We start from the raw sequence: 21,598 nt of genomic DNA, 5'->3' as shown, positions 1-21,598 counted from the left end.
AAACAAATCCTAAACATATGATCATTACTATGGTATTTTATGCCACTTCAAATCATTACTGTGCAAAGAAGATTGTAAGCAACAAATAAAGATTAAAACAACAAGAAATAAACAGCAACTTACTACTTTGATTTACACAACCTTGTTGCTCACAACCTTGCTCCTGTGAAAATAAACAGCAACACATAAAGACAAAACATAAACAAAGCCTAAACCTACGATCATTACTCACATCAAGACAAAACATAGACAAACCCTAAACATATGATAATTACTCACAAGAATTTGATGCCACTTCACATCAAGATAGCTGTCTGTGGTGCAGAGAAGAGAAAGTTCATGTGAGAAAACGGGCATAACTCACAGATGTTTTGTCCAAATGAGATGAAATTTTAGGAGGAGAGAGCTATGGTGGAGAACAACATACCTATAAATTTTCGTGAAGAAAGAACCAGAGTTATAGAAGATATGGTGAAATTGAATTTTGCCAAAAAAGGGAAAAAAATGAAAAGGTAGTAAAATGCAAAAGGAGGGAAAGTAAAAAGTTAAACATAAAAAAGGAGGGAAAGTAAAAAGTTAAACATAAAAAATGAAAAAAATGAAATTCGGTTTTCAAATTTCCATGTGTTGACCACAAGGTACATCTGACATAAAAGAATAGTTTATGACATAAAATTTAACATTTCTCTATTTTTTAAAGATATGGGCTCTATTATTTTATTGTCCTAAGAGATTTGGGCAAAGATATGACAAAAAGATCCATGTTACATAGATCTAGAATCCCAGCTCTCTCATTGGTCAGGCCAATCTTTTTTTATTCACTCCTTAAGGGGAAAAATGGAGAGTTCATATTTCTCCTAATGTATGTGACTGTTACAATAGGGTGACAACAAGCGGCCAATGTATCTAAAGTATTCCTTTTTTTTATGAACGCATATGAGTAACAAATACTATTGAGGACCTCGATCCGCTCGCTCTCCTCTCTCAATGCTCACTCACCAATCCTAGTAATAACCCTACACTCAGCTAGGTTAGGATGGTCAATGAGGGATGTGAGAATAACAAATTGTGACAAGGGAGCGAGATCTTGAAAAAAGTTACGAATAATCTTAAACACACAATGACATTATGGCTAGCTTGCCTATGGTGGCTTTTGCATCCACACTCACACTAGAAGAAGAAGGAGGAGGAGGAGGAGGAGGAGGAAAGGGAGTCTCACATGGCTCATCCAAACCAAGGAGGGAAATAGTAGGGAGAGGTGGAGGAGGCACATGTGGTGCATGCTCTCCTCTCTCAATGCTCACCAATCCCATCAAATAAACCTACACTCAACGAGGTCAAGATGGTCTCACAAACGAGGGATGTGAGAACAAAAGATTGTGACAAGGGAGTGAGATATTGAAAAAAGTTACAAATGATCTTGGACACACAACAACGGTATGGCTAGCTTGCCTATGGTGTCTCTTACATCCACACTCACACTAGAAGGAGGAGGAAGAGGAAAGGGAGGCACACATGATTCATCCAAACCAAGGGGGGAAATAGTAGGGAGAGGTGGAGGAGGTGAGGGTGGACTTGGCCCATGGTGTTGGTTCACTAACGTTAGAGCTGCTCATTAGCATGCTCTCTACTCTCTTTTTCACTTGCAAGTTAGCCTCTTCCTCTTAGCTTCTCGAGCCTCAGGTTTTCAATTCCTATCAGATATATTACTCCTACAACTTTATGAGCCCATTCTCTCTAAAATGCAATGAAGACTAGACACCAAGCTATGATTCAATGAAATGAGCATAGAAATATATGCATTTGTAGAAAAGAACTCTCTCTTATCTTACATTAGATTAGATATTCTAATTCATAAGATAAGATTTTCCTTATTTAATTGGATAAACATAGATTGATAGGTAATTTTTTTAAAAAATACATGATATCTTTGGTTAGATTTATAAAATGGAGAGAAAATTTGATATATTATATATATTTTTTAAAATTAAATATTTTAAAATATTAATTCTAATAAAGATAAATTTCTTTTTTTTAGAAGGCTTAAAATATATTTCTTTCAACAATAGTATATTTCTCTCAATTATAAAATAATATAGAATTTATATATGTTATTCATGTTTTTAATTTAAAAAATATTTTAAAAAGTATACCTTTATATTATATATATATATATATTACACAAATTAACAAATAATGAATCTTTAAAAAAAATATTTTTTAAATAATTCATATAGGTATAGAGTCCAAGCTCTCCCCGACCTTAGAGATTCTTCTTTTTGAAGTTGAGATTTCCTGCTCAGGAAGACTCTGCATTGAGGAGGTGCCCGACTTGGAAGAACATATATTATTTTGAGAGGGTTTTAAAAAAAATGTTGGCTAGCTAATGAGGAGGATCCAAGAATTTTCTCTTCTTCAAGGGTGGAAGAAATTATTGGGTTTCTCTTGAAAGTCCATGTTGTTAATCTCCCTCTCCACATTATCAAAGGAAATCCTTAACATTTGAGTACTCTTCTATACATAGTCCTTTTTAATTGATCATTGTCTTGAGTCCCTTCGTGTTGAGAGGGATCAGTAAGATCTACCAAGAGGAGAGGGGAAAATCTGTTGGGCTTTTTAGGTTTATGCATCATCTAGAAATGAAGGATATATAGATCATTTGTTTGCTTACGAAGAATGTGATGGGCACTATGATGTCACGTAAAGAGAGTGATGGGCACTATGATGTCACATAAAGAGAGTGATGGAACATGGTATATGGATTGAGGTGCATCAAACCACATAACATGCCATGGGGAGTGGTTTGATAACATGATACCTACAAAAACTTAGGGTTATGCTGCTCTAGGTGATGATACACAACATCCTATTACACATGTTGGTAGTGTGCCATTGAGGATGTACGATGGCAGAGTGAAAAACATGTTTGAGGTGTTATATGTGCCATCTATTACAAAGAGTTTGGCATCTATTGGTGGACAAATGGTAGAACAAGGATTACAGGTGAGATTTAATGAGCATGGATGCTTTGTTGAGGACTTTAAGCATGGCTACAAATTGATTACCAAAGATAAAAAAGAAGGGAGCTTGTTCAAGCTAGATGCAAGTATACAAGAATTGAAGTCAGACATGTTTTCTCACAGTATGAGATAGCATCCCCTGAAGGCCTTTACCTTTTCTGACTACCTATTGAAATCCCTCCTTGTCCCCATTCACATTCCCTACTGTAGGTTGGCTCACACAAACTGGCTAGGGGTTTTTTAGAGGATAGCCCTTGATGTAGTGACCCTATCTATTATAATGGAGACATTGAGCATTGGGAAGATTTTTGTAGGTGATTGGGTAGATGATATAGAGGCATTTCCCTCCCAAGATTGATGGTTAAGATCCATTTCGATAAGTGCCTAAGGATGCCACCTTGAATTAAGGTCCAATTAGGGTCTCTACCCTAAAAGAATTCCCAGTGGTTCCGCAATCAATCTGAGTAGGGGATGTAAGTGAAGGGGGAGGTCATGCAATTCCACCCACATAGGGCTTTTGGTTGGTTTTGATCCACTGGGGGAAAAATCTGAAGTCCATCTGAATAAGGGAGAGGGGTGAGTTCTTGGCTATCCTGGACAACCAATTAGCCCTAATCCACCCTTGGACAATTTTTACTGGTGGACTAGGCCCATGGTAAAGACCAATCAAAGCTTTGGCCTGGTAGGACTTCCATCCAATCCTTCACTAAATGAAAAAGAAGGGATATATAAATCTTACCTTTTGGATAGATAGTATCTTCTTGCTCAGAATCAAAATCACTTCTGCCTTCATCATCTTCAAGTCAGTTTGTCTCTCCTGACAACAAGAATTAGTGGTAACCCAATTTGGCTCTCCTCCATTTTCTTTGCTTCCATAGAGGGACTTGTATCTATTGCTTCAGTTTGAAGACCTTGGTGGTTCTCAAATAAGGGTCATCCATGGTCTTCCTAAGGATTGAAGAGAGGGTTGAAGGGGTTAGCTGCTACTAGAGAAACATTTGGCGAAGGGGGAGAAGGTTTGCCTAGTCCCCTATATAGTTTTTCCTAGTGGCAAGTGTTGGAGGTTGGAATGAGCTTCCACCAGAAATGCCTCAGACTTTTTTGTAGCACGACCTGGTTCATAGGGGTGAAGTGTGCACGATGGCCACACTGTCATGTCGCCATCGTGCCATATGCAGGCTATGCGATTGCATTAGTGAGTATTGTGGATAGCAAAATGAGGACACACTATTCTTGGATTGTGTGGTATGTGTTTGAGGGTCCATATGGTCTCAAATGGACTTGGGAGCTACACATAGACGACATAATCAATACGGGACTATGTGCATCCTAATGTGGTCCCAACTGCACATAGTTCATAGGAGACTTGTAGTCCAATATGGATCCAATTGGATGATAAGGTTGGTTGGTCATTTTAGACCAAGTCATGGTGGCCGATGTGGTCCTCCTAATATGGTCCCAGTTGATTGGTCATTTTAGACAATCATGATGGGTGGCCGACGTGGTCCTCCTAATATGGTCCTCCTAATATGGTCCTAGTTGATTGGTCATTTTAGACAATTATGATGGGTGGCCGATGTGGTCCTCCTAATATGGTCCTAGTTGATTGGTCATTTTAGACGATTATGATGGGCGGCCAACGTGGTCCTTCATCCACATCGACCTCAGGCACTATATATAGACTAGTTTGGTAGCCTCCTTTGGTCATTATCGAGTTCATGGTGGGTGGCCGCGTTGTCCTAAGTCTATATTGACCCTGGGCACTATATATAGACTAGTTTGGTAACCTCCTTTGTTCATCATCGAGTTCATTGTGCTTAAGCACTCTTGTAAGCAAGACATCCTTCATCTGGATTCTATTTAGATCACCATCAAAGTTCATTACCCAGAGTACAGGGGTGACAACCATCAGTTTGTAGTCAAAGTTTGCAAGCAGTAATATTGTCTACTCTCCACTTCTACAATTCAAGGCTTTGTATAGTGAAGATCCTGCTTGTGCTATTGTGTTTTCTTTGCAATAAGTTATTTACATATCATATATGAATTATCAAATATAGTTTTCATTTCTTATCATTACAAAAGATCTTTTGTTTTTCTTTATAGTACCACAAATATGGTGCATTATGGTTGCATGGATGGCACTTTTGTGTGGAGAGCAGGGATGTAAGAAGAAGAACATTATGTTGTCACTAACTGCTACTTTCTTCAAGAGAGTCAAGCCAGTACTAGTGACAATAGATTTCTTTAAGAGAGTCAAGTAAGTAATGGTGACAACACCTTTCTTCCATGCTTAATTAAAGTGGAGCCCTAGATGTAAGGTTTAGAAAATTCAAGGACTAGTGACAACAACTTTCTTTAAAAGAGTCATGTAATGAATAGTGACAACACCTTTCTTCCATGCTTAATTAAAGTGGAACCTTTCTTTAAACGAGTCATGCAATTAATAGTGACAACGCCTTTCTTCCATGCTTAATTAAAGTGGAACCTTAGATGTAAGGTTTAGGTAATTTACCATGTTAATACTTGATGTCTGATGGTTCAAGGCTATCTACAATCTCTTTACAATGGTCCAAACATAATAGTGAGAAGAGATAGAAATGGGTTCTTTGCCACTCATCGAACTTATGGTCGGAGTATCTCCATGATATGTTTGTTATCACCTCAATAATGTGAGCATGTACATGAATAATGTGTAATATTTCTATAATCTCATATGTTGCGTGTATTAAATCTTTAATTGTTTTTTTCACAAGTTTTCTAATAACAAAACTTAAGCAAACAGATCTTGGAAGACAAGGATATTGAGGAAGAGATGCCTACTTTAGAGGTAAAGTTTCTATTTCGGACGATTTAGAGGCATCTCAAAGAGATGATATAGTTGGGTTGATAACAATGAAGCTTGATTGGGAGAAGAGGATAAACTGCCTCCTCAACCCCACTGCAAGCATATTTAGAGGCATCTCAAGGAGATGAATCAGATATAGTTGGGGTTGATACCAATTGGGAGAAGAAGATAAACTCCTCGTCAAGGCCATTGCAAGCGTATTATCAAATCTTTCAATTGTTGAGTTAGATTTTAATGCAATAAAGGACGAATGGTGAGGAATGCAACCTTGTTAAAGAGAAAGAGAAGCAATATTGTTAAACAATGGTGACGAATCCAACTTTGTTTGACCATGTTTTTGAGTGTGTGTGTGTGTGAGAGAGAGAGAGGTATTAACAGCAACACGAGGCCATATACGACCAACGGTGGGACTTGAACTTGGGTGGATCATGAGAGAGAGAACACACTATATGGCCTAGCATTAGGCTTTGTTTTGTAGAAAATAGGAACCCTAAACCCAAGCAAGAGAGGCTCTAGGCAGCGCCACGCCAGCAAGCCCACGCAGAGCATTGGCACACGTGTGCCGGCAGGGCTAGGGCCAACGAATGAAAGGCAGAAAGTCCTGCACAGGCACCCTAAACCCCATATCGGCTTCTGTTTTCCCTTCTGGTCGGGCAATGGTGCATCAGCATCTCATGAGGGGAGCCTCCAGGTGGTTGGGGCTGTCTCCACAACGAGGTCCTCCTCTGCCGCTCATGTACAGCCTCTCTCGGGCCTTCAGTTCAAAGCTCTTTGTGGGCGGGTTATCTTATCGCACAGACGAAGAGATGCTTCGGAAGGCGTTTGCCGAGCATGGCGAAGTCTTAGATGTGAGGATCATCACCGACCGCGAGACTGGGCGCTCCAGGGGCTTCGGCTTCGTCACTTTTAGCCAAGATTCTGAAGCGGAAGCGGCCAAGTCTAAAATGAGCAACCACCTGCTGGACGGGCGCCTCATCCGAGTCGACATGGCTTCTGCCCGCCCGCCGCCCGCTGCTGCTAGACCTTTCGGTAACTCCTCCTCCTCCCCTTCTGGCTTTTCTTTTGGTCCTGTGGGTTCTCGCCCTCCTGTTGTCGAAGATTGGGGTCCCCTCCCCTCCCACAGTGCCCCAGTCTCTCAGAACACAGGCACAGCGCATGGTGGCATGGATACCTTCAATGGTGGTGGCCAAAGCATCAACAGTGATAATACCTCTCACCTGGGTGGCATGGATACCTTCAATGCTGCCCGTCAGTCCAGCAGCAGTGATGCAAAGCCCTTTGATTCTTCTACTATGGGTTCTGCATCATTCAGCAGCAATACATTTGGCACAGCATCGCCTAGCACCACATTTAGCAGCGCGCAATTGTCTAGCAGTACCACATTTGGGGGGGCATCGTCTAGCAGCAGCAGTACTTCAACTTTCGAGAGCAGTACCTTCGATGCGACCACTTCTGCAACCACCACTCAAAGCACAGCTACCAGCAGTGGGATGGGTTTGCCAGACCTGTCAAGCAGCGTGGCTTCACAAGGAGGTGCATCACGGTCAGGATTGGGATTAGCGAAAGATTCCAGTTTTGGTGATTCTTCACAAGCAGGCATGGGATTAGGGCTAGATCAAGGTTTCAGTGCCATGGACTCTGCACAAGCAGGCAGGTCAGGGTTAGAGTTAGGGTTGGGGCAAAGTTCTGCTCACAGCTACTCATCAGAAGCAGAAGTGACAGGGTTAGGGCAGGCTTCTTCTTTTAGAGGCTCTGCTCAATCAGGTGGATCAGGATTACAAGCAGACGGGTCAGCACTACATTCAGGATTGGATTCTATGGATAGCATCGAGATAGCTGGGGCGAAACTACCCCTAAGGTCAGATAGTTCCGGTGTAAGCAGCCCTTCCATTACCACACCATCAGGGAGCTCTGAAGGTTACGACTTCAGGAACTTCCCAGCCTTCAACAGCAGCTCCTACAAAGATTACAAGCTACCAAATGAGTTACAGCAGCCCAAGCAGCGTGTGGTCTTGCAGAGCAGTAGCAAAGTCTCAACCTTTCAGAGCAAGCTGACTGTTGCGTCTATCCCTTCACCCAAGGGTCCTGCCTATGACTTTGGCTTGGGAGATATCCCAAGCTCACCTCCACCACTAGAGGTGGGAGCCAAGCCCCAGGGTGGGTTTGATATCAACGTTTCCCTGGATGATCTGAAAGAAGCGGCTTCTGTCCAGCTCCCGTATTCAATCTTCTCACAGAGAACTCTTCCGCCTCTCGACCTCCCATGGGACACTCCTGAAGCGGACAATTGGTCGGAGATTGGTAAGGAGCCTCGAAGACTGGAAGATAGCATCTACTCCCCTTTCAGCAGTGACTTGAAAGATGATCCAGAGTTTTGGTGGGATCCATACGATTTTGATGCAGAAGCCAAGTTGCCTCGGGAGCCTGAATCAGAAGAGCCTGCAGCAGCTAATTCTGCTGCATGATGAAAGGTGTTCTTTGACATATGGTTTCAGTCTGGTAGCTGGATAGCCTGGTTGTGACAGACACCTGCGTTGTTTTACAAGATCTTGTGTTTGAAACACACAGCCATTTTGTGGAATAGTGGATATTACAATTGGTGTCTCTATCAGAGAGTTGCATTGTCATTCTTAGGGGATATTTTAGCAAATCTCTTTCTGAAGCTTTACATATGCATGCTTTCATATTATTTGAAACCTGCATGTTTTGCGGCGGACAACTTCTATGGGTCATTGTATTATTGTCAGGTCAGTGCATAAGTAGGTTATATTCTAGCCTTAGCTTTCTAGCCACGTGAAGTGGTTATCTACTTTATTGAGGTTCATTGGGTAGTTGGTCAGCTGTGAGGTCTCTCTAAACATTCTAATTGCAGTTGCCCCTGGGCTGAATACAGAAGTGCCCCTATTGATCAGCGACTGGCCCATTCTAACCTTCTGTCAGGGAAGGACGGGCAAACATGTACCAGAACAGTTCTGTGTGCAGCCTGAAGGCAAGTGGCAATTATTACCTCTCTAGAGAGACATCACAGCAGGACAACACCCCAATGGACCTTAAAAGGATGATTAGCAGCAGACTAAGCGTGGATATAGAACTGCCCCCTGCCTGTTGACGGGCTACCCAACCCTGTCAGGGATGTGGTACTGTATTCAGCTTTAGTCTACTGCTGTCTATAAGACTTGAACAAAAAACATTTTCAATTGTGCTCCTTTACCAAAGAACGTGAAGATGTACCACCTTAGACGGTGAGTTGTGCTGCTATACACAAATGTGAGTGTGACAGTTTGCAAGTCCTTTTGTTGCCTCAATGAAAGCGTTTGTGGACATTATCAACTAGAACCATGTTGGTTGCCTAATACCTGTGTATGCTTGTATGGTTTGAAGGTGTTTTCTTTATTTCAGATGGAGATACAAGGCCATCTAGAATGTTAACATATTATTGTATGACCAGAATCACTTAGTAAAGATTTGGAAATGTGAGTGCGAGATCTGTGGAAGGTAGTGGTGATGTGCCTTTGGGATATCACATGTGGACGGTTTCTTGTGTGATATAACCATGTTTGGATGTGGTACGTTGTATGTTTAGCACATATCATGGGTAATCAAGCAGGTCTCTTATCCTGTATCCTGACATGCTTGTGTGTGTGTGTGTGTGTGTGTGTGTGAGAGAGAGAGAGAGAGAGAGAGAGAGAGAGAGAGAGAGAGAGAGATTAAGTGTGTACTAAAGACCGAAGTGATACAATAATTGTGAGAGTGTGCACAAGCGGAAGCGATCACAATAGACAAAGGAGAGAGTCAAAGAGAGAGGAAGTAGGCAATGATCAAGTTCATGGGTAGTACAGCCAGCAAATGGATGATAGACGATATGCGTCCGGAATGAATGATAACAACAGTGGGAGAGAGGCAGCCTGATTCACATCATGGAAGACACACAACTGTAAATCAGCCCATGACTCAAGAGAAAAATACCCACGCCTCAATACAAGCATGTGTTCCCAAACATGAGATGCACATATTTTAACACCCCCTCTGCAGCTCAGTGTGTGCGAATGTCGGAAGAAGAAAACAGATGAAGAAAATGCGACTATGGACACCCTAGTGCTGGCTGGATACGAATACACCACAGAAGATGCACTTGCCAACCTGTCTTTTCAAAACACAGTGCAACCCTGAACAACAAAGAAATCTGCTTGGCTTCGAATTCCCACATATTTAGGGGGATGATGCAATGATGGATCATGCTGTTAATACTGTATGTTAAGCTGTATAAAGTGGTGTGTGGAAGAGAACAGTTGGGAGCAGGAGACGTGAAAACATGAATGTTTTCACCTAGGGGGGTGGACTAAATGTGGGGAATCCATAGCCCCTCCCAAACCTGATGGATAGCTAGATGAGGTGTATATATGATGAAGTATAGTCAATCTAGGGTGGCAAAAAAACGCGTGGCAGCCAAAGATATAAACGCAGTTGCACAAATGAAAATAGCAAGTGTCGACCACGAGGAGACGGGCGGTGCTACTTTCTGGAAGGGAGTTGAGGCGGCGACGGGGTTTCAAAGAAGAGGATCGAGTTTGTTTGGGGGACTCTCGAAGAGCAGTGACTGGGAGAGATCACCAGAGATCAAAGGAAGAGAGAATCTGTAGTAGAGTGGTCTCCTGCAGGACTTTTTTTTCTTTGATTGAGGTGTGTAAGCTGGAGTACTTGCAATTTTTTCTCAAGTTTGCAGTGAGAAAACCAGCACAGTGTGCGAAAACTGTTTGGGTTAGAGCAAAGGGAGGGATGGAGATCAGAGTCAGCTAGGATGTGAGTTCCCTTGGACTTCTGAACAGCACCTCTGTTAGAGACGTGATTCAGATCAGTTCTACCTCAACTGCTGTTTTCAGCTGAGTGCTGAATCTTGTGAAGCTTGAACTCGTGGGTCTATCAGTGGAGGGTCCCTTGAGTTTTCTTAAGTTTTTCTTCTATTTTCTGTGAGCCCCAGGCCTCAGGGATGTTGAGGCACTGAGTTTTTGTTTATCTGAAGCAGACACTGAGCTTGGATTTTATCCTGTCTTGGAGTTTTTGTTATGATAAGAGTGTTATTTGGGTCGAGTCCTTGAGGATAGAGATTTGTGTATGCCAGTTTGATGACTGGGTAGTTGCTTCTGAGTCAGAATTGGTTGAGGAAGTACAGTGTCAATTCTGTGTCAGCTTCACTTCAGTACAGTTAGCTGAAGGTATAGAAACCTTGTTTTGATTTGTTTGAGCTTGAGAGAAGTGTTTGTGAGTCTTAGCTGACGGTTAAAGTAGTCAGCTGACAGCAGTTAGATGAGATAGTGGTTTAAGCGTTGATTCAGAGTCAGCTGGGTGTAGTGTGAACAGGGTGTCGCTTGTGATAGATCTTGATTTGGTTTGAGTGTTCAGAGGATATAATAGTGTAACTACTACATTCACCAGTATAAAGATCACCTCATCAAGGACTATCCACTACTTCCACTAATCCCCCACGATAACAGCCTTTGCTTATAAGTGTACAACAAGGATGAATAGTGGCCCCACTAAATGTGTTACATCCTTGACTCATTAGTTGAATAAAGATAAGGTGGATGTTCTCCAGTTACCCACTTCTTCCACCAATCCCCCACGACAACAGCCTTTGCTTATAAGTGACAACAAGGATGAATAGTGGCCCCACTAAATGTGTTACCCCGAGCCTAGACTCATTAGTTGAATAAAGATAAGGTGGATGTTCACCAGTTATCCACTTCTACTTCTAAAACAGGTAGGAGAAGGTGACTAAAGAGGGTTAGCAAGGGTGAATCACCAGTCCTTATCCAAGATGGCTTAGATGAAGGAAGCTATAGAGACAAGGTCAACAAGATCCATCCAAGACATCATCCCGATCTAGAAAACCACCTAAATAGATGGCCCGAGAAAGGCTAATGACTCCAAAGGGCATTGGAGAATATCCTAATGCTAAAAAGGAGATCAAAATTTTGGAAATTTCAAAGGCCTTAATTAGAGAAGCCGAGGGGAAGTTTGAGCAAGTGGTAAGGCTATTGAAACAGTGTACCCCCTGGCGGAAGTTTTATAAAACAGAAAATTGGATGCTCCAGAGCCAATTTAAGAACAAGAAGAGGAGAAGGAACTTACCTCTAATGAAGGGTCGGGATATGACCTCATATACAGGATGTTTAAAACAAGGGATGAGGTTTATACACCTAGATCACAAAAACGATATAGAACAGCTGGTTGGGGAAGTAAGGTAGCATGTGGGTCATGGGATGTTTGAAACAAGGGATGAGGTTTATACACCTATATCAGAAAACGATATAGAACAGCTGGTTGGGGAAGTGAGGTAGCATGCGGGCCATGGGATGTAGCCAGCTTAATGCCATTTTTAACATCCGAGGTGAAAATGCCAATATGGCCCTTGCTTCATATCAGTGCTATCCTCTGGAGAAATGTGAAAAAAAATGGGTGAGGGATTTGAAAACCATATGCTAAATCGGGAAACCAAACTAGAGGTCGATGTCTCACAACCTTTGAGAGAGGATAGTAATTCTCCTAGATTCATCTTGATTCCAGTCAATCAATTTGGACATTACTATAAAATGATGATATAAATGCTGCCATTCCTATCCCACACCATAATGGATATCATGCAATGCTGTGATCCTAGATGGTGGAGTAAGAGTGAGCATCATTTCAAATTTTTTAGCAAAAAATGGAAAAACCTACCTTAGAATGAATAGATCTCATGGTAAAAATGGTGGATGGAACATTAGCAAGACTAGTGGGAGTCTTACAATGGCTCAAACTAAAAATCTTTTCGTTTCAATATTGGTAAAGGCAAAAGAACGAAAGGACCAGATGTGCGAGAGATCCGAGCAAATTAGCATGTATGAAATGGATGAATGAGTATATGAAGAATGGTGAATGTAATCTTGTACAAGAGGGCCTCTGAGTGAGGCACAGATGAAGTGACTTTGAGTAGTAGACCAGCTATGAAGCAAGGACGAAGCCAGTGTAAGAGGCTTGGGCCATGACGAAGGTTCGTGTTGAAGATAGTGGTGGCACTGCGCGTGAAGTAAAGGTCGAAGGCTGCAAATACAGGACAGCAGTAAACGCAGATGTGCTGCTGAATACTGTGGGAGCAGTACGCCGGCATTGGTGTGGAGCATTGATGCTCGATGATGAAGCAAATTGCATTGGATCAGAGCGCCGGCTTGCTGCTAAACGCTGGTTGATGAAGAAGCGTCGCGCCGAGCAGGTACAACTGGGGCGTATGATCAAGATGATTGTATCGATGAAGGTTCAGTGGGGCGACTGTAGTGGTGTGCTACGTAGTTGGTAGAACGCCCTCTCCGCCACCCTGGCCGACTTATAAAGAGCCTTTTTAGGCCTTTTTAAGGCCACTAATTGGGGGCCTTCTGGGTTGTTATAGAGGCTTGGTTGTCACACACCCCCTCTCCGGCCAAAAGGAGACCATGAAAGAAGATGAAGAAGATGGTAAGTGGGTGAAGAGGAACATGATGAAGTCTTTGGCATGTTGCAGGTGTAGATCATTTGTTCGTCTCTTCATCTTTTGTAGAGTCTTTTGATGTTTGGGCTCGTACTGATCAATGCCACGATGTAAGGGGTTTTCACGTGCATGAACGCCCATTTGCGTTTTCATTGACACATGCATCCCAAACACAAAAAACAGAATGCGATACAAAGGGTATGCAAGATGGTAAATGCTATGCAGCGGGTTTTCACATGAACAGTGCCCTCACGGGGTTTTCACTTACTCATGCGCCCGTTACAACAATGATAAATAATCGGTGTGAGGATGGTCTCCCTCTCAAGATGCTGAAGGTGATGGTGGAGGACTGATGCCAATTCGCATATGAAGACGGTCGAGGATAGGCCAATTGACGGACTTTGTAAGAATGTCGGTATGGATGTCCCGTTGTAGGAATGTACTCAAGCCTGATGATACCAAGCTCAACTTGTTCCTTGTTGGTAAAGTGAAAATGAACACCAACAAGCTTGGTACGGTTAGAAAAAATAGGGTTGCCATCGAGGGCAATCGCACTCTGGCTGTCAAAACGAAGATGGTAGTAGTGGTGTCCATGGGAACGATCGTCTCCTCAAGAAGCTGACGGAGATACAAAGCCTCAGTGGTGGCGTCATAGAGGGCCCGATACTTGGCCTCAGGCTGAAGAACCTATAAACAATGGTATCCTACTTCTTGCCAGACTAAGAGAAAGGGCTAGATCCAAGTGAGAACAAATAACCACCATGAGAACACCGAGAATCGATATCACCGGCCCCATCAAAGTCCATGTAACCACGCAGGGTGAACCCATGAGACTGAAGTGAAGTCCAAACATATAGGTACCTGCTAGATAGTCATTGTTGATCTCTAATGTGGCTCCTACAGAGCATTGAAATATTGATTTAATATGGATGTGCAATAGGAAATGTTAGATCTAGAGTTAGTGAGTCATATGACCTTCTTATGATGAGGGCGATCCATAAGGAACCACGTGCCATTATGGTGAATGCTTTTAAGTTCTTGTTCCATAGCCTGTTTCTAGGTGGGTTGTTTGATTGCCTCTTTCCATGATGTTGGCTCATCATGCACCACATAGTCTGCTGAAAACACAGAGGCAAATGAGGCACGAGGATTGAGCCTGGTGGACTGTTGAGGACTGTCCAAGGGGGTATCACTGGGAAGCATGCCTGAGTCTCGCATGGTCTGTTGTTGGTACCAGTAAGGTAAAGGGTCCCTAGGTGGCATTCAAGAGGAAGAAAGCTCATCAAGTGGTGGAGTAATAGTCAACTAATTAGGTTCATGTGGCACAGTCGGAGATTCTTGTTCGGGTGGAAGATGAAGTAAGTCCCACTCATCAAAGACAATGTCTCAACAAACAAAGACTTTGTTTGATCTTGGACCAAAGACTTTGTAGGCCTGTGACCCGCCGTTCAAGGAGGGGGTTTGGAATTGCCAACTCAAGTTGAAGTGAATCAACTTGACATGGCTGGCAAACATCCTTGGTCAGTTTGAGGCGGAGTATGCCTTTAACCAACCGGTCGCTAGACAACTCATAGAGCGTGTCATAGAGAAGGTGACCATAGCGATAGTACCATAGTCATTCATTTTCGAAGGAGCTTTGGTTACTTAGGCACGAACCCGATGAAACTCAAAACTCTCGGAAGATGGCTCAACTAGAAAAGTAGACAGCTGATATAAGCCATCCTTTTGTGCTTGACCTCGGGCAACAACAAGACTGGTAGTCTCATCAATCACCTCGACAACACGCTTGTTGAAGTAAACTCCACGATCGAGTTGGGTTAACTGGGATACATAAAGTAAGTTAAGGCCCAAGTTAGGAACAAGGTAGACATTGTCCAAGGTTGCCTGGTTGGGGCCTATGGTAGTGTCAAATAATATGGTGCTAATAGATTTGATGGGAATCAGGGTATTGTTGCCACATCGAGCTTCACCCTTACCAGGATGCTGAGAGATGAAAATGCCGTCATTGTGTGCCATATGGTGTGTAGCTCCACTATCGACTATCCAAGTGATCGGACGGCCACAGGGAAGAGTTGCATGGGCTTCAATGATTGGCACAGATGCATCATCAGGTAACTGATAGATTTGAATGAGGGCAGAAGCTTCCATGCACAAATTGCCTTGTCTAGCCCAATGTTTCTTCTTCCTTACGGAAGAGTTACCAAAGTCTAACTCAAATGTGGCCTGAGCGACATTGGTCGAGGGGTGGGATGAGATGTAAGAGATGACCAATTAGGCATCCCTTTCGGGGTGGCAAAGGATACTGGCTGGGGGGGGGTGGACCTTGAGAAACTTGACCAATGGTTTGCCCCACTGAGAAGGCCTAGGCCGATTTGTACCGGTGCCTTGTTGATGGTTCCCTGGTGGGGTACCTTCTTGTAGAGTAGGTGATGGAGTATTACCCCCTCTCGTCGTCGCGTGACTGCCAGTTTGGGGCATTGCTGCCACCTTGGTTGTTTTGGCGATTCAAGTTGTTGGTGTTGGTACATTTATTTTCCCTGGCTTTGATGCCACACTCATCACATCAACATGTCCAGACATCTGGCAATGAGTGCAGTATCTATTCTTTTTAGGAATATTCTGACGGTAGGGAGTGGGTGTCAAGACAGTGTTTTTAGGATCAGTGTTGTTGCCTTGTGGTTTGCCTGGGTTGTTCCCCTCCTTGGTGCCCTTTGTGGGCAGGGGTGGTATTGGAAACAAGGGCTCCCTCTTGAGTAGATGGGGAAGAAGATGACTTCTTGGGGTGAAATTAGTCATACAATCAGGCAAAGCGCAAGAGTTGGCACTCACACTCATATAGGTTAGGCATAAGTTCTAAACTAATGTCTGTAGGAATAATGTGAAAGGATGTGGATGATAAGAAAAGATGGGAATTCTGTTTGGAACTGTATTTGTAGATGAAACCTGTTTTTTTAAAGATTGTTTTATGTCAAGAATGTTGGGGAAGCATTTTTACTATCTTGTGAATGAGGTCATGCATACCTAAGTGAAAAGGTTGAAACAGCTCTGATGGAGAGTCAATGAAGGACGTCTCACGTGGCAAGGTCTCGGTCGAGGTCTTGACCAGCCTCGGTTCGATTAAAACGGTGAGCTTCCGGTACGGTGGATAAGGGACTAAGGAAACAGCCTATGAGTAAAGCGCTAGGTCACCTGCTAAGGAACGTAGAGGGTGCTGACCATACGGTGCTCGGGCTCTGGGTTGCCGAAGATACCCACGCATGTGTCGGGGAAGAAAATGAGTTGGAGTTTGTTTTCTGAACACGGGCATGGATCTGATTAATTGACCTTGCTGGTCTTCAACGGATGAGTTCATGGCTCTTTTACATGGATCTTGTTGGTTGATCTTGCTGATCTTCAACTAAGAGTCCATATGATTTTTATGTGATTATATTCCTAGGTACTATGGGCTAGGAACTATTTAAAAGGCCCCTGAGTGAGCAGGTGGTGAGCGTTCTGGTTGCTAATGATGCCATAGGTACGCTAAGGAAGGGATGAATGGATACTTGATTATATTCCTGGGTACTATGGGCTAGGAACTATCGAAAAGGCCCCTGAGTGAGCAGAGGGTGAGCGTTCTGGTTGCCAATGATGCCATAGGTATGCCGAGGAAGGAATGACTAAAATTGGATTTTTTTGATTGGAAAGTGGAAAAGTTGGAAATTGGATCTGGATATTTTGGAGGATTATGATCAGTAATACTATGGTTTGATTTCAAGTTTGCTTTTAAGACAGCTGAATCTGTAAAGGGCAATTTCATATTAGGTGCATAAGTGGTGTGTCTAAATTGTATTTTGCATGAGTGCCGGCTAGGGGGCTTGGGAACTCTTTTCCCTGGCACTCGGGACAAAACATAACCAAATTTCTAAATGGAGCCTATTAATACAATGGTTGGGCGGTTGGCTACCCATGGGACTGGATGGATCCCTATAATTAAAATTCAATTATAGGGATCCAATTATGTTGAAGTTACGATAGTTGAAGTAAATCACGGATAATCCTTGTTCTATGGAAAAGAATCAACGACTGTGCCTCTTGACGGTGAAAAAAGCGTTGGTCTCTATGATCCAAGTGTAAGTTCCTCCCTTGATCCAGCCATGTGACCTGCGAGTTCAATCGGAATGAAAAAGGGTAAATTAATTCTCTTAACCACGTTAGAATAAAATTCTCTTGGAGGAATCGCCTATGCTTTCTGGGTGAGGGAAGTTTTTTTCAGGTTCGGTTTTGGGAGAACCGAGGGATTAGTCTCTGGTTCGGACATCCATGGGGGCGAGGCCCTGAGTGGGAGTCTCTATCCTGCGCAGAAGTTGCTACTTCCACTACTAGCTCCCCGGATTCCGGTGTGGTGGAGGGGGTAGGGGTCTCACAGACTCAAACACTAGGCGCCAAATACTTTATAAGTGTCATGTCATGATAGTCCAAGTGGAGGTTATCCTGGAGTTAGGAAGACCTACGCCTTAGTGAGAAGGCAATTCTATTGGCCTTGACTTCATAGGGACATCCAAGAATATGTTTTGCATTGTCAAAAATTCTAAGTCAATAAGACTGAGCATCTTAAGATAGGCGGGTTGTTTTACAACCCTTAGAGATCCTTGATGGTAAGTGGGAAAGCATCTCTATGGCTTTTATTGTAGGTCTACCTACAACTAGCAGAGGCCATGATGCCATTTGGGTTGTAGTGGAGAGGTTGACTTTAAATATCTCTTGGTTTATTCCGACTAAAACCATGGTGAAAACTCTAGAGTTAGCTTGGCTTTTCATTGAGAATATCTATTGACTCTATGGGCTGCCAACCAATATAGTTAGTGATAGAGATCAGAAGTTTAATAGTCACTTCTGAGGCGCTTCTAGGGCGGGACAGTGTTCAAAAGGTTGGACACAATGCTCAGTATGAGCACTCTTGACCACCTCCAGAGTGATGGTCAAACAAAAAGGGTCAACCAAGTACTTGAGGATATGCTAAAGGGAATATGTGAATAAACGGCAAACCAATTGGAAAGATTATTTACCAATTTTAGAATTTGCCTATAATAGTGCGAAGCATGTTGCTACGGGCTTTAATCCTTTCATGCTTATGTATGGCTTTTAACCCCAATCTCCAGTAGTTGTGGGGTTAGCTACTAAAAGAATTCAAAAGGTTAAATCTTTTTTGCAATATCATAAAAACGATATACTGAAGATCGCTAAGGCAAATGTTAAACGGGCTCAAGATTGTTACAAGCATTATGATGTGGACAAAGACTGTAGAGTGGTCACATTAAAAAAGGGTGACCAAGTATTTCTCAAGGTTCCCTAGAGTTTGGAAACTTTGAGGAGGGGCAAAGTGCCAAAGTTTTTGCCTCGGTATTGTGGACCTTTCACAATACTTAAGCATGTGGGTGAAGTTGCCTACAAGTCAGCTCTGCCAGAACATTCCAAGGTTCACCCAATTTTTCATGTTAGTCGTCTCTATGAAAGCGACTAGGTGAAGATGCCAATGTGGTGGATGCCAATGTGGTGGATACAGACGTTCTTGTAGATTTAATTGAACCCCCGGTTTTACCACACGAGTCAAAGCACATCTTGGATTTTCAAGAGAAGCAAACTCGCCACAGCATTATTGTCTAGTTAAGTGGAAGTATAGACCAGAATAAGGTTCAACTTGGGAGGACGTTAATACTCTCAAGACCCGATATCCTACCTTTGTTTTTGAGGAAAAAAAATCTTCCAAAAGGAGGAAGTAGTGTCAGGACAAGGGTAGGACTAGGGGGAGTCGGGTAGTTTAGAGGAGTCCGGACTAGTGTGGACGGTCAGGGCTATAGTTAGCCGACTAGGGTCTATATCTGGTGGTTGGGTGGAGAGTTGGCCTATTCTCTTCTAGGAGTTCTCATGGAGGTCTCATGGTGGCCGCTTAGTAAGGCCATTAATTGGAGGTCTTTGGGCGGCCTTTTGGGTTGTTATTTATAGAGGGCCATTTGGGCCTAGTTTTTTCACAATATCATCACAAGTTTGTAGTGATGAATTTATTGTGCCACAACTACATTCTTATGATGCCATACTTAGTAGATATTTCATGAGAAAGGCTAGATTAGTGCATAATTAGGCCCATAATTAGGCCTTATACCAAGTCTTTTTATGGAAGACTCATTCGATAGAGGGTAACCTCTTTGGGAATGAGTCTATACTATACTATTAATCAAATTTCTAGATATTAATGCTCCACCCTCATATTGTATTATCCTAGAATTTCACCCATATATGCACTAGTTGAGCTCAATATCTCAACACTTCCCCTCAATCTCAACTCCATACCCTCCACTCCAAGTAAGCTCTTGAATCTAAAGAGCTTCTCTATACCCAATGCCTTTGTGAAGACGTCAGCTCTATTTGATCCTCTATGCTAATATATACCAAATCCACATCACCTGCTAAAACCTTCTCCCTCACAAAGTGATAATGCATCTCAATGTGCTTTATCCTAGCAAATTAATTCTAAATGAGAAAGAGATAATCCTATCAATTTGGAAAAAGAGGAATAACAGAAATAGCTTAATCTAGTAGAATAATCATAATTAAGTTTATGATTATGGTTAAAATTATGATTTAAATTCATAGTTTGATTTTAAGCATAAAAGAGGAACTACGATCATATTTTCATTACAAGATTTTATTCTTTAGAAAAATTTAAGAATTATCAGCGAAGCTATGGTAAAAATTTTAGAAAATAATACATATCTTACTTTTATGCATAATGTTAAAAGAGGACTTCCTACCATATTCTAGGATTGGACATCCTATGCAAAAAGAATGATTTTCATCATATTCATGAGAAATAATTTTTTATAATTATGCATAATTAATTGATTATAAGAAAATAGTAAATTTTGATAAATTTATTTTTATGCAAAAAGAGAAATTCCCATGATAATTAAGATCCAAGTAATTAATGGTAATGGTAAAAGAGAAATTTTTGATAAATTTATTTTTAGGCAAAAAGAGGAATTCCCATGATATTTGAGATCTAAGAAATTAAATGGTAAAAGAGAAATTTTGGCATAATTCAAATCATGAGTATTTATCAAAAGTGGAATTTTGAGCATTATTAATTTTAGTGAGAAATATGGGTAGAATTGATTTTTGTGAATCCCATGAATCTCTTACTCAAAAGAAGAATATTGAATATAATTCACTTGAGAAATTCAAGAAAGAATATGAAAATATTCATCGAGAAAAAGTACCCTTAACTAGGCCAAGCAATTGGCAAAAATTTAGAAAAGTCCCATCGATTATCGAAAGTAGAAAATGTTACTAAATGTGAATAGATGTGAATACGATGTGAATACAATGTGAATAAGATGTGATAAAATGTGAATGGGATGATGTGATACGATGTGAGTGGATGTGAGTGGATGTGATGAGATGTGGATGGGATGGAATGTGATGTAAATGGATGTGGATGGGATGTGATGTAAATGGATGAGGATATGGATGTGAAAAGATGTGGATGGGATGTGATCTAATGTAAATGGATGTGAAAAGATGTGGATGGGATGTGATCTAATGTAAATGGATGTGAAAAGATGTGGATGGGATGTGATCTGATGTAAATGGATGTGGATGTGAATGTAAATGTAATGAGATGAGAATGAGATGTGATGATATGTGGAAGGATGTGATGTGATGTAAATGGATGAGAATGAGGTGTGGTGTGATAGATGTGCATATGAATGAATGAAGAGATGTGACTTGATGTAAATAGATGTGGATGTGATGTAATGTGGATGGAATAAATGAGATGTGAGATGGATAAATGTGGATGTGATGTAATGTGGATGGAATGTATGTGGATGGAATGAATGAGATGTGATGTGGATAGATGTGGATGTGATGTAATGTGGATGGAATGAAGAGATGTGGATGAGATGTGAATTGATGTAAATAGATGTGGATGTGATGTAATGTGGTGGATGGAATGAATGAGATGTGATATGGATAGATGTGGATGTGATGTAATATGGATGGAATGAATGAGATGTGATGTTGATAGATGTGGACGTAATGTAATGTGGATGGAATGTATGTGATGTGATGTGGATGCAATGAATGTGATGGATGTGAATGGGTGTGATGGATGTGAGTGGATGTGAATGAGATTTGAATGGATGCGATGAGATGTGAATGGATGTGAATGTGATGTCATGATATCTAAATGGATGT

The 21,598-nt window shown here is 41.9% G+C and overlaps 1 protein-coding gene across 1 annotated transcript; it reads left to right on the top strand.

Annotated features, from left to right (window-relative positions):
• The first annotated feature begins 6,347 nt into the window (after positions 1-6,347).
• Positions 6,348-9,155, top strand: LOC147605732 (uncharacterized). Its single transcript, XM_086793284.1, has one exon. It carries the CDS (start codon positions 6,450-6,452, stop codon positions 8,328-8,330), a length of 1,881 nt encoding a protein of 626 aa, XP_086649410.1. The 5' UTR covers positions 6,348-6,449; the 3' UTR covers positions 8,331-9,155.
• The last annotated feature ends 12,443 nt before the right edge of the window (positions 9,156-21,598 follow it).

The sequence above is a fragment of the Cibotium barometz genome, chromosome 59, assembly GCF_041138505.1.
Source record: "Cibotium barometz isolate CiBa-2024 chromosome 59, ASM4113850v1, whole genome shotgun sequence".
NCBI classification, from domain to species: domain Eukaryota; kingdom Viridiplantae; phylum Streptophyta; class Polypodiopsida; order Cyatheales; family Cibotiaceae; genus Cibotium; species Cibotium barometz.
This window is presented reverse-complemented; position numbering and strand designations above follow the sequence as displayed.

What these genes read in the sequence shown, in the direction of transcription:
- LOC147605732 (XM_086793284.1), top strand. Translation starts at nt 6,450, where the DNA reads ATGAAAGGCAGAAAGTCCTGCACAGGCACCCTAAACCCCATATCGGCT.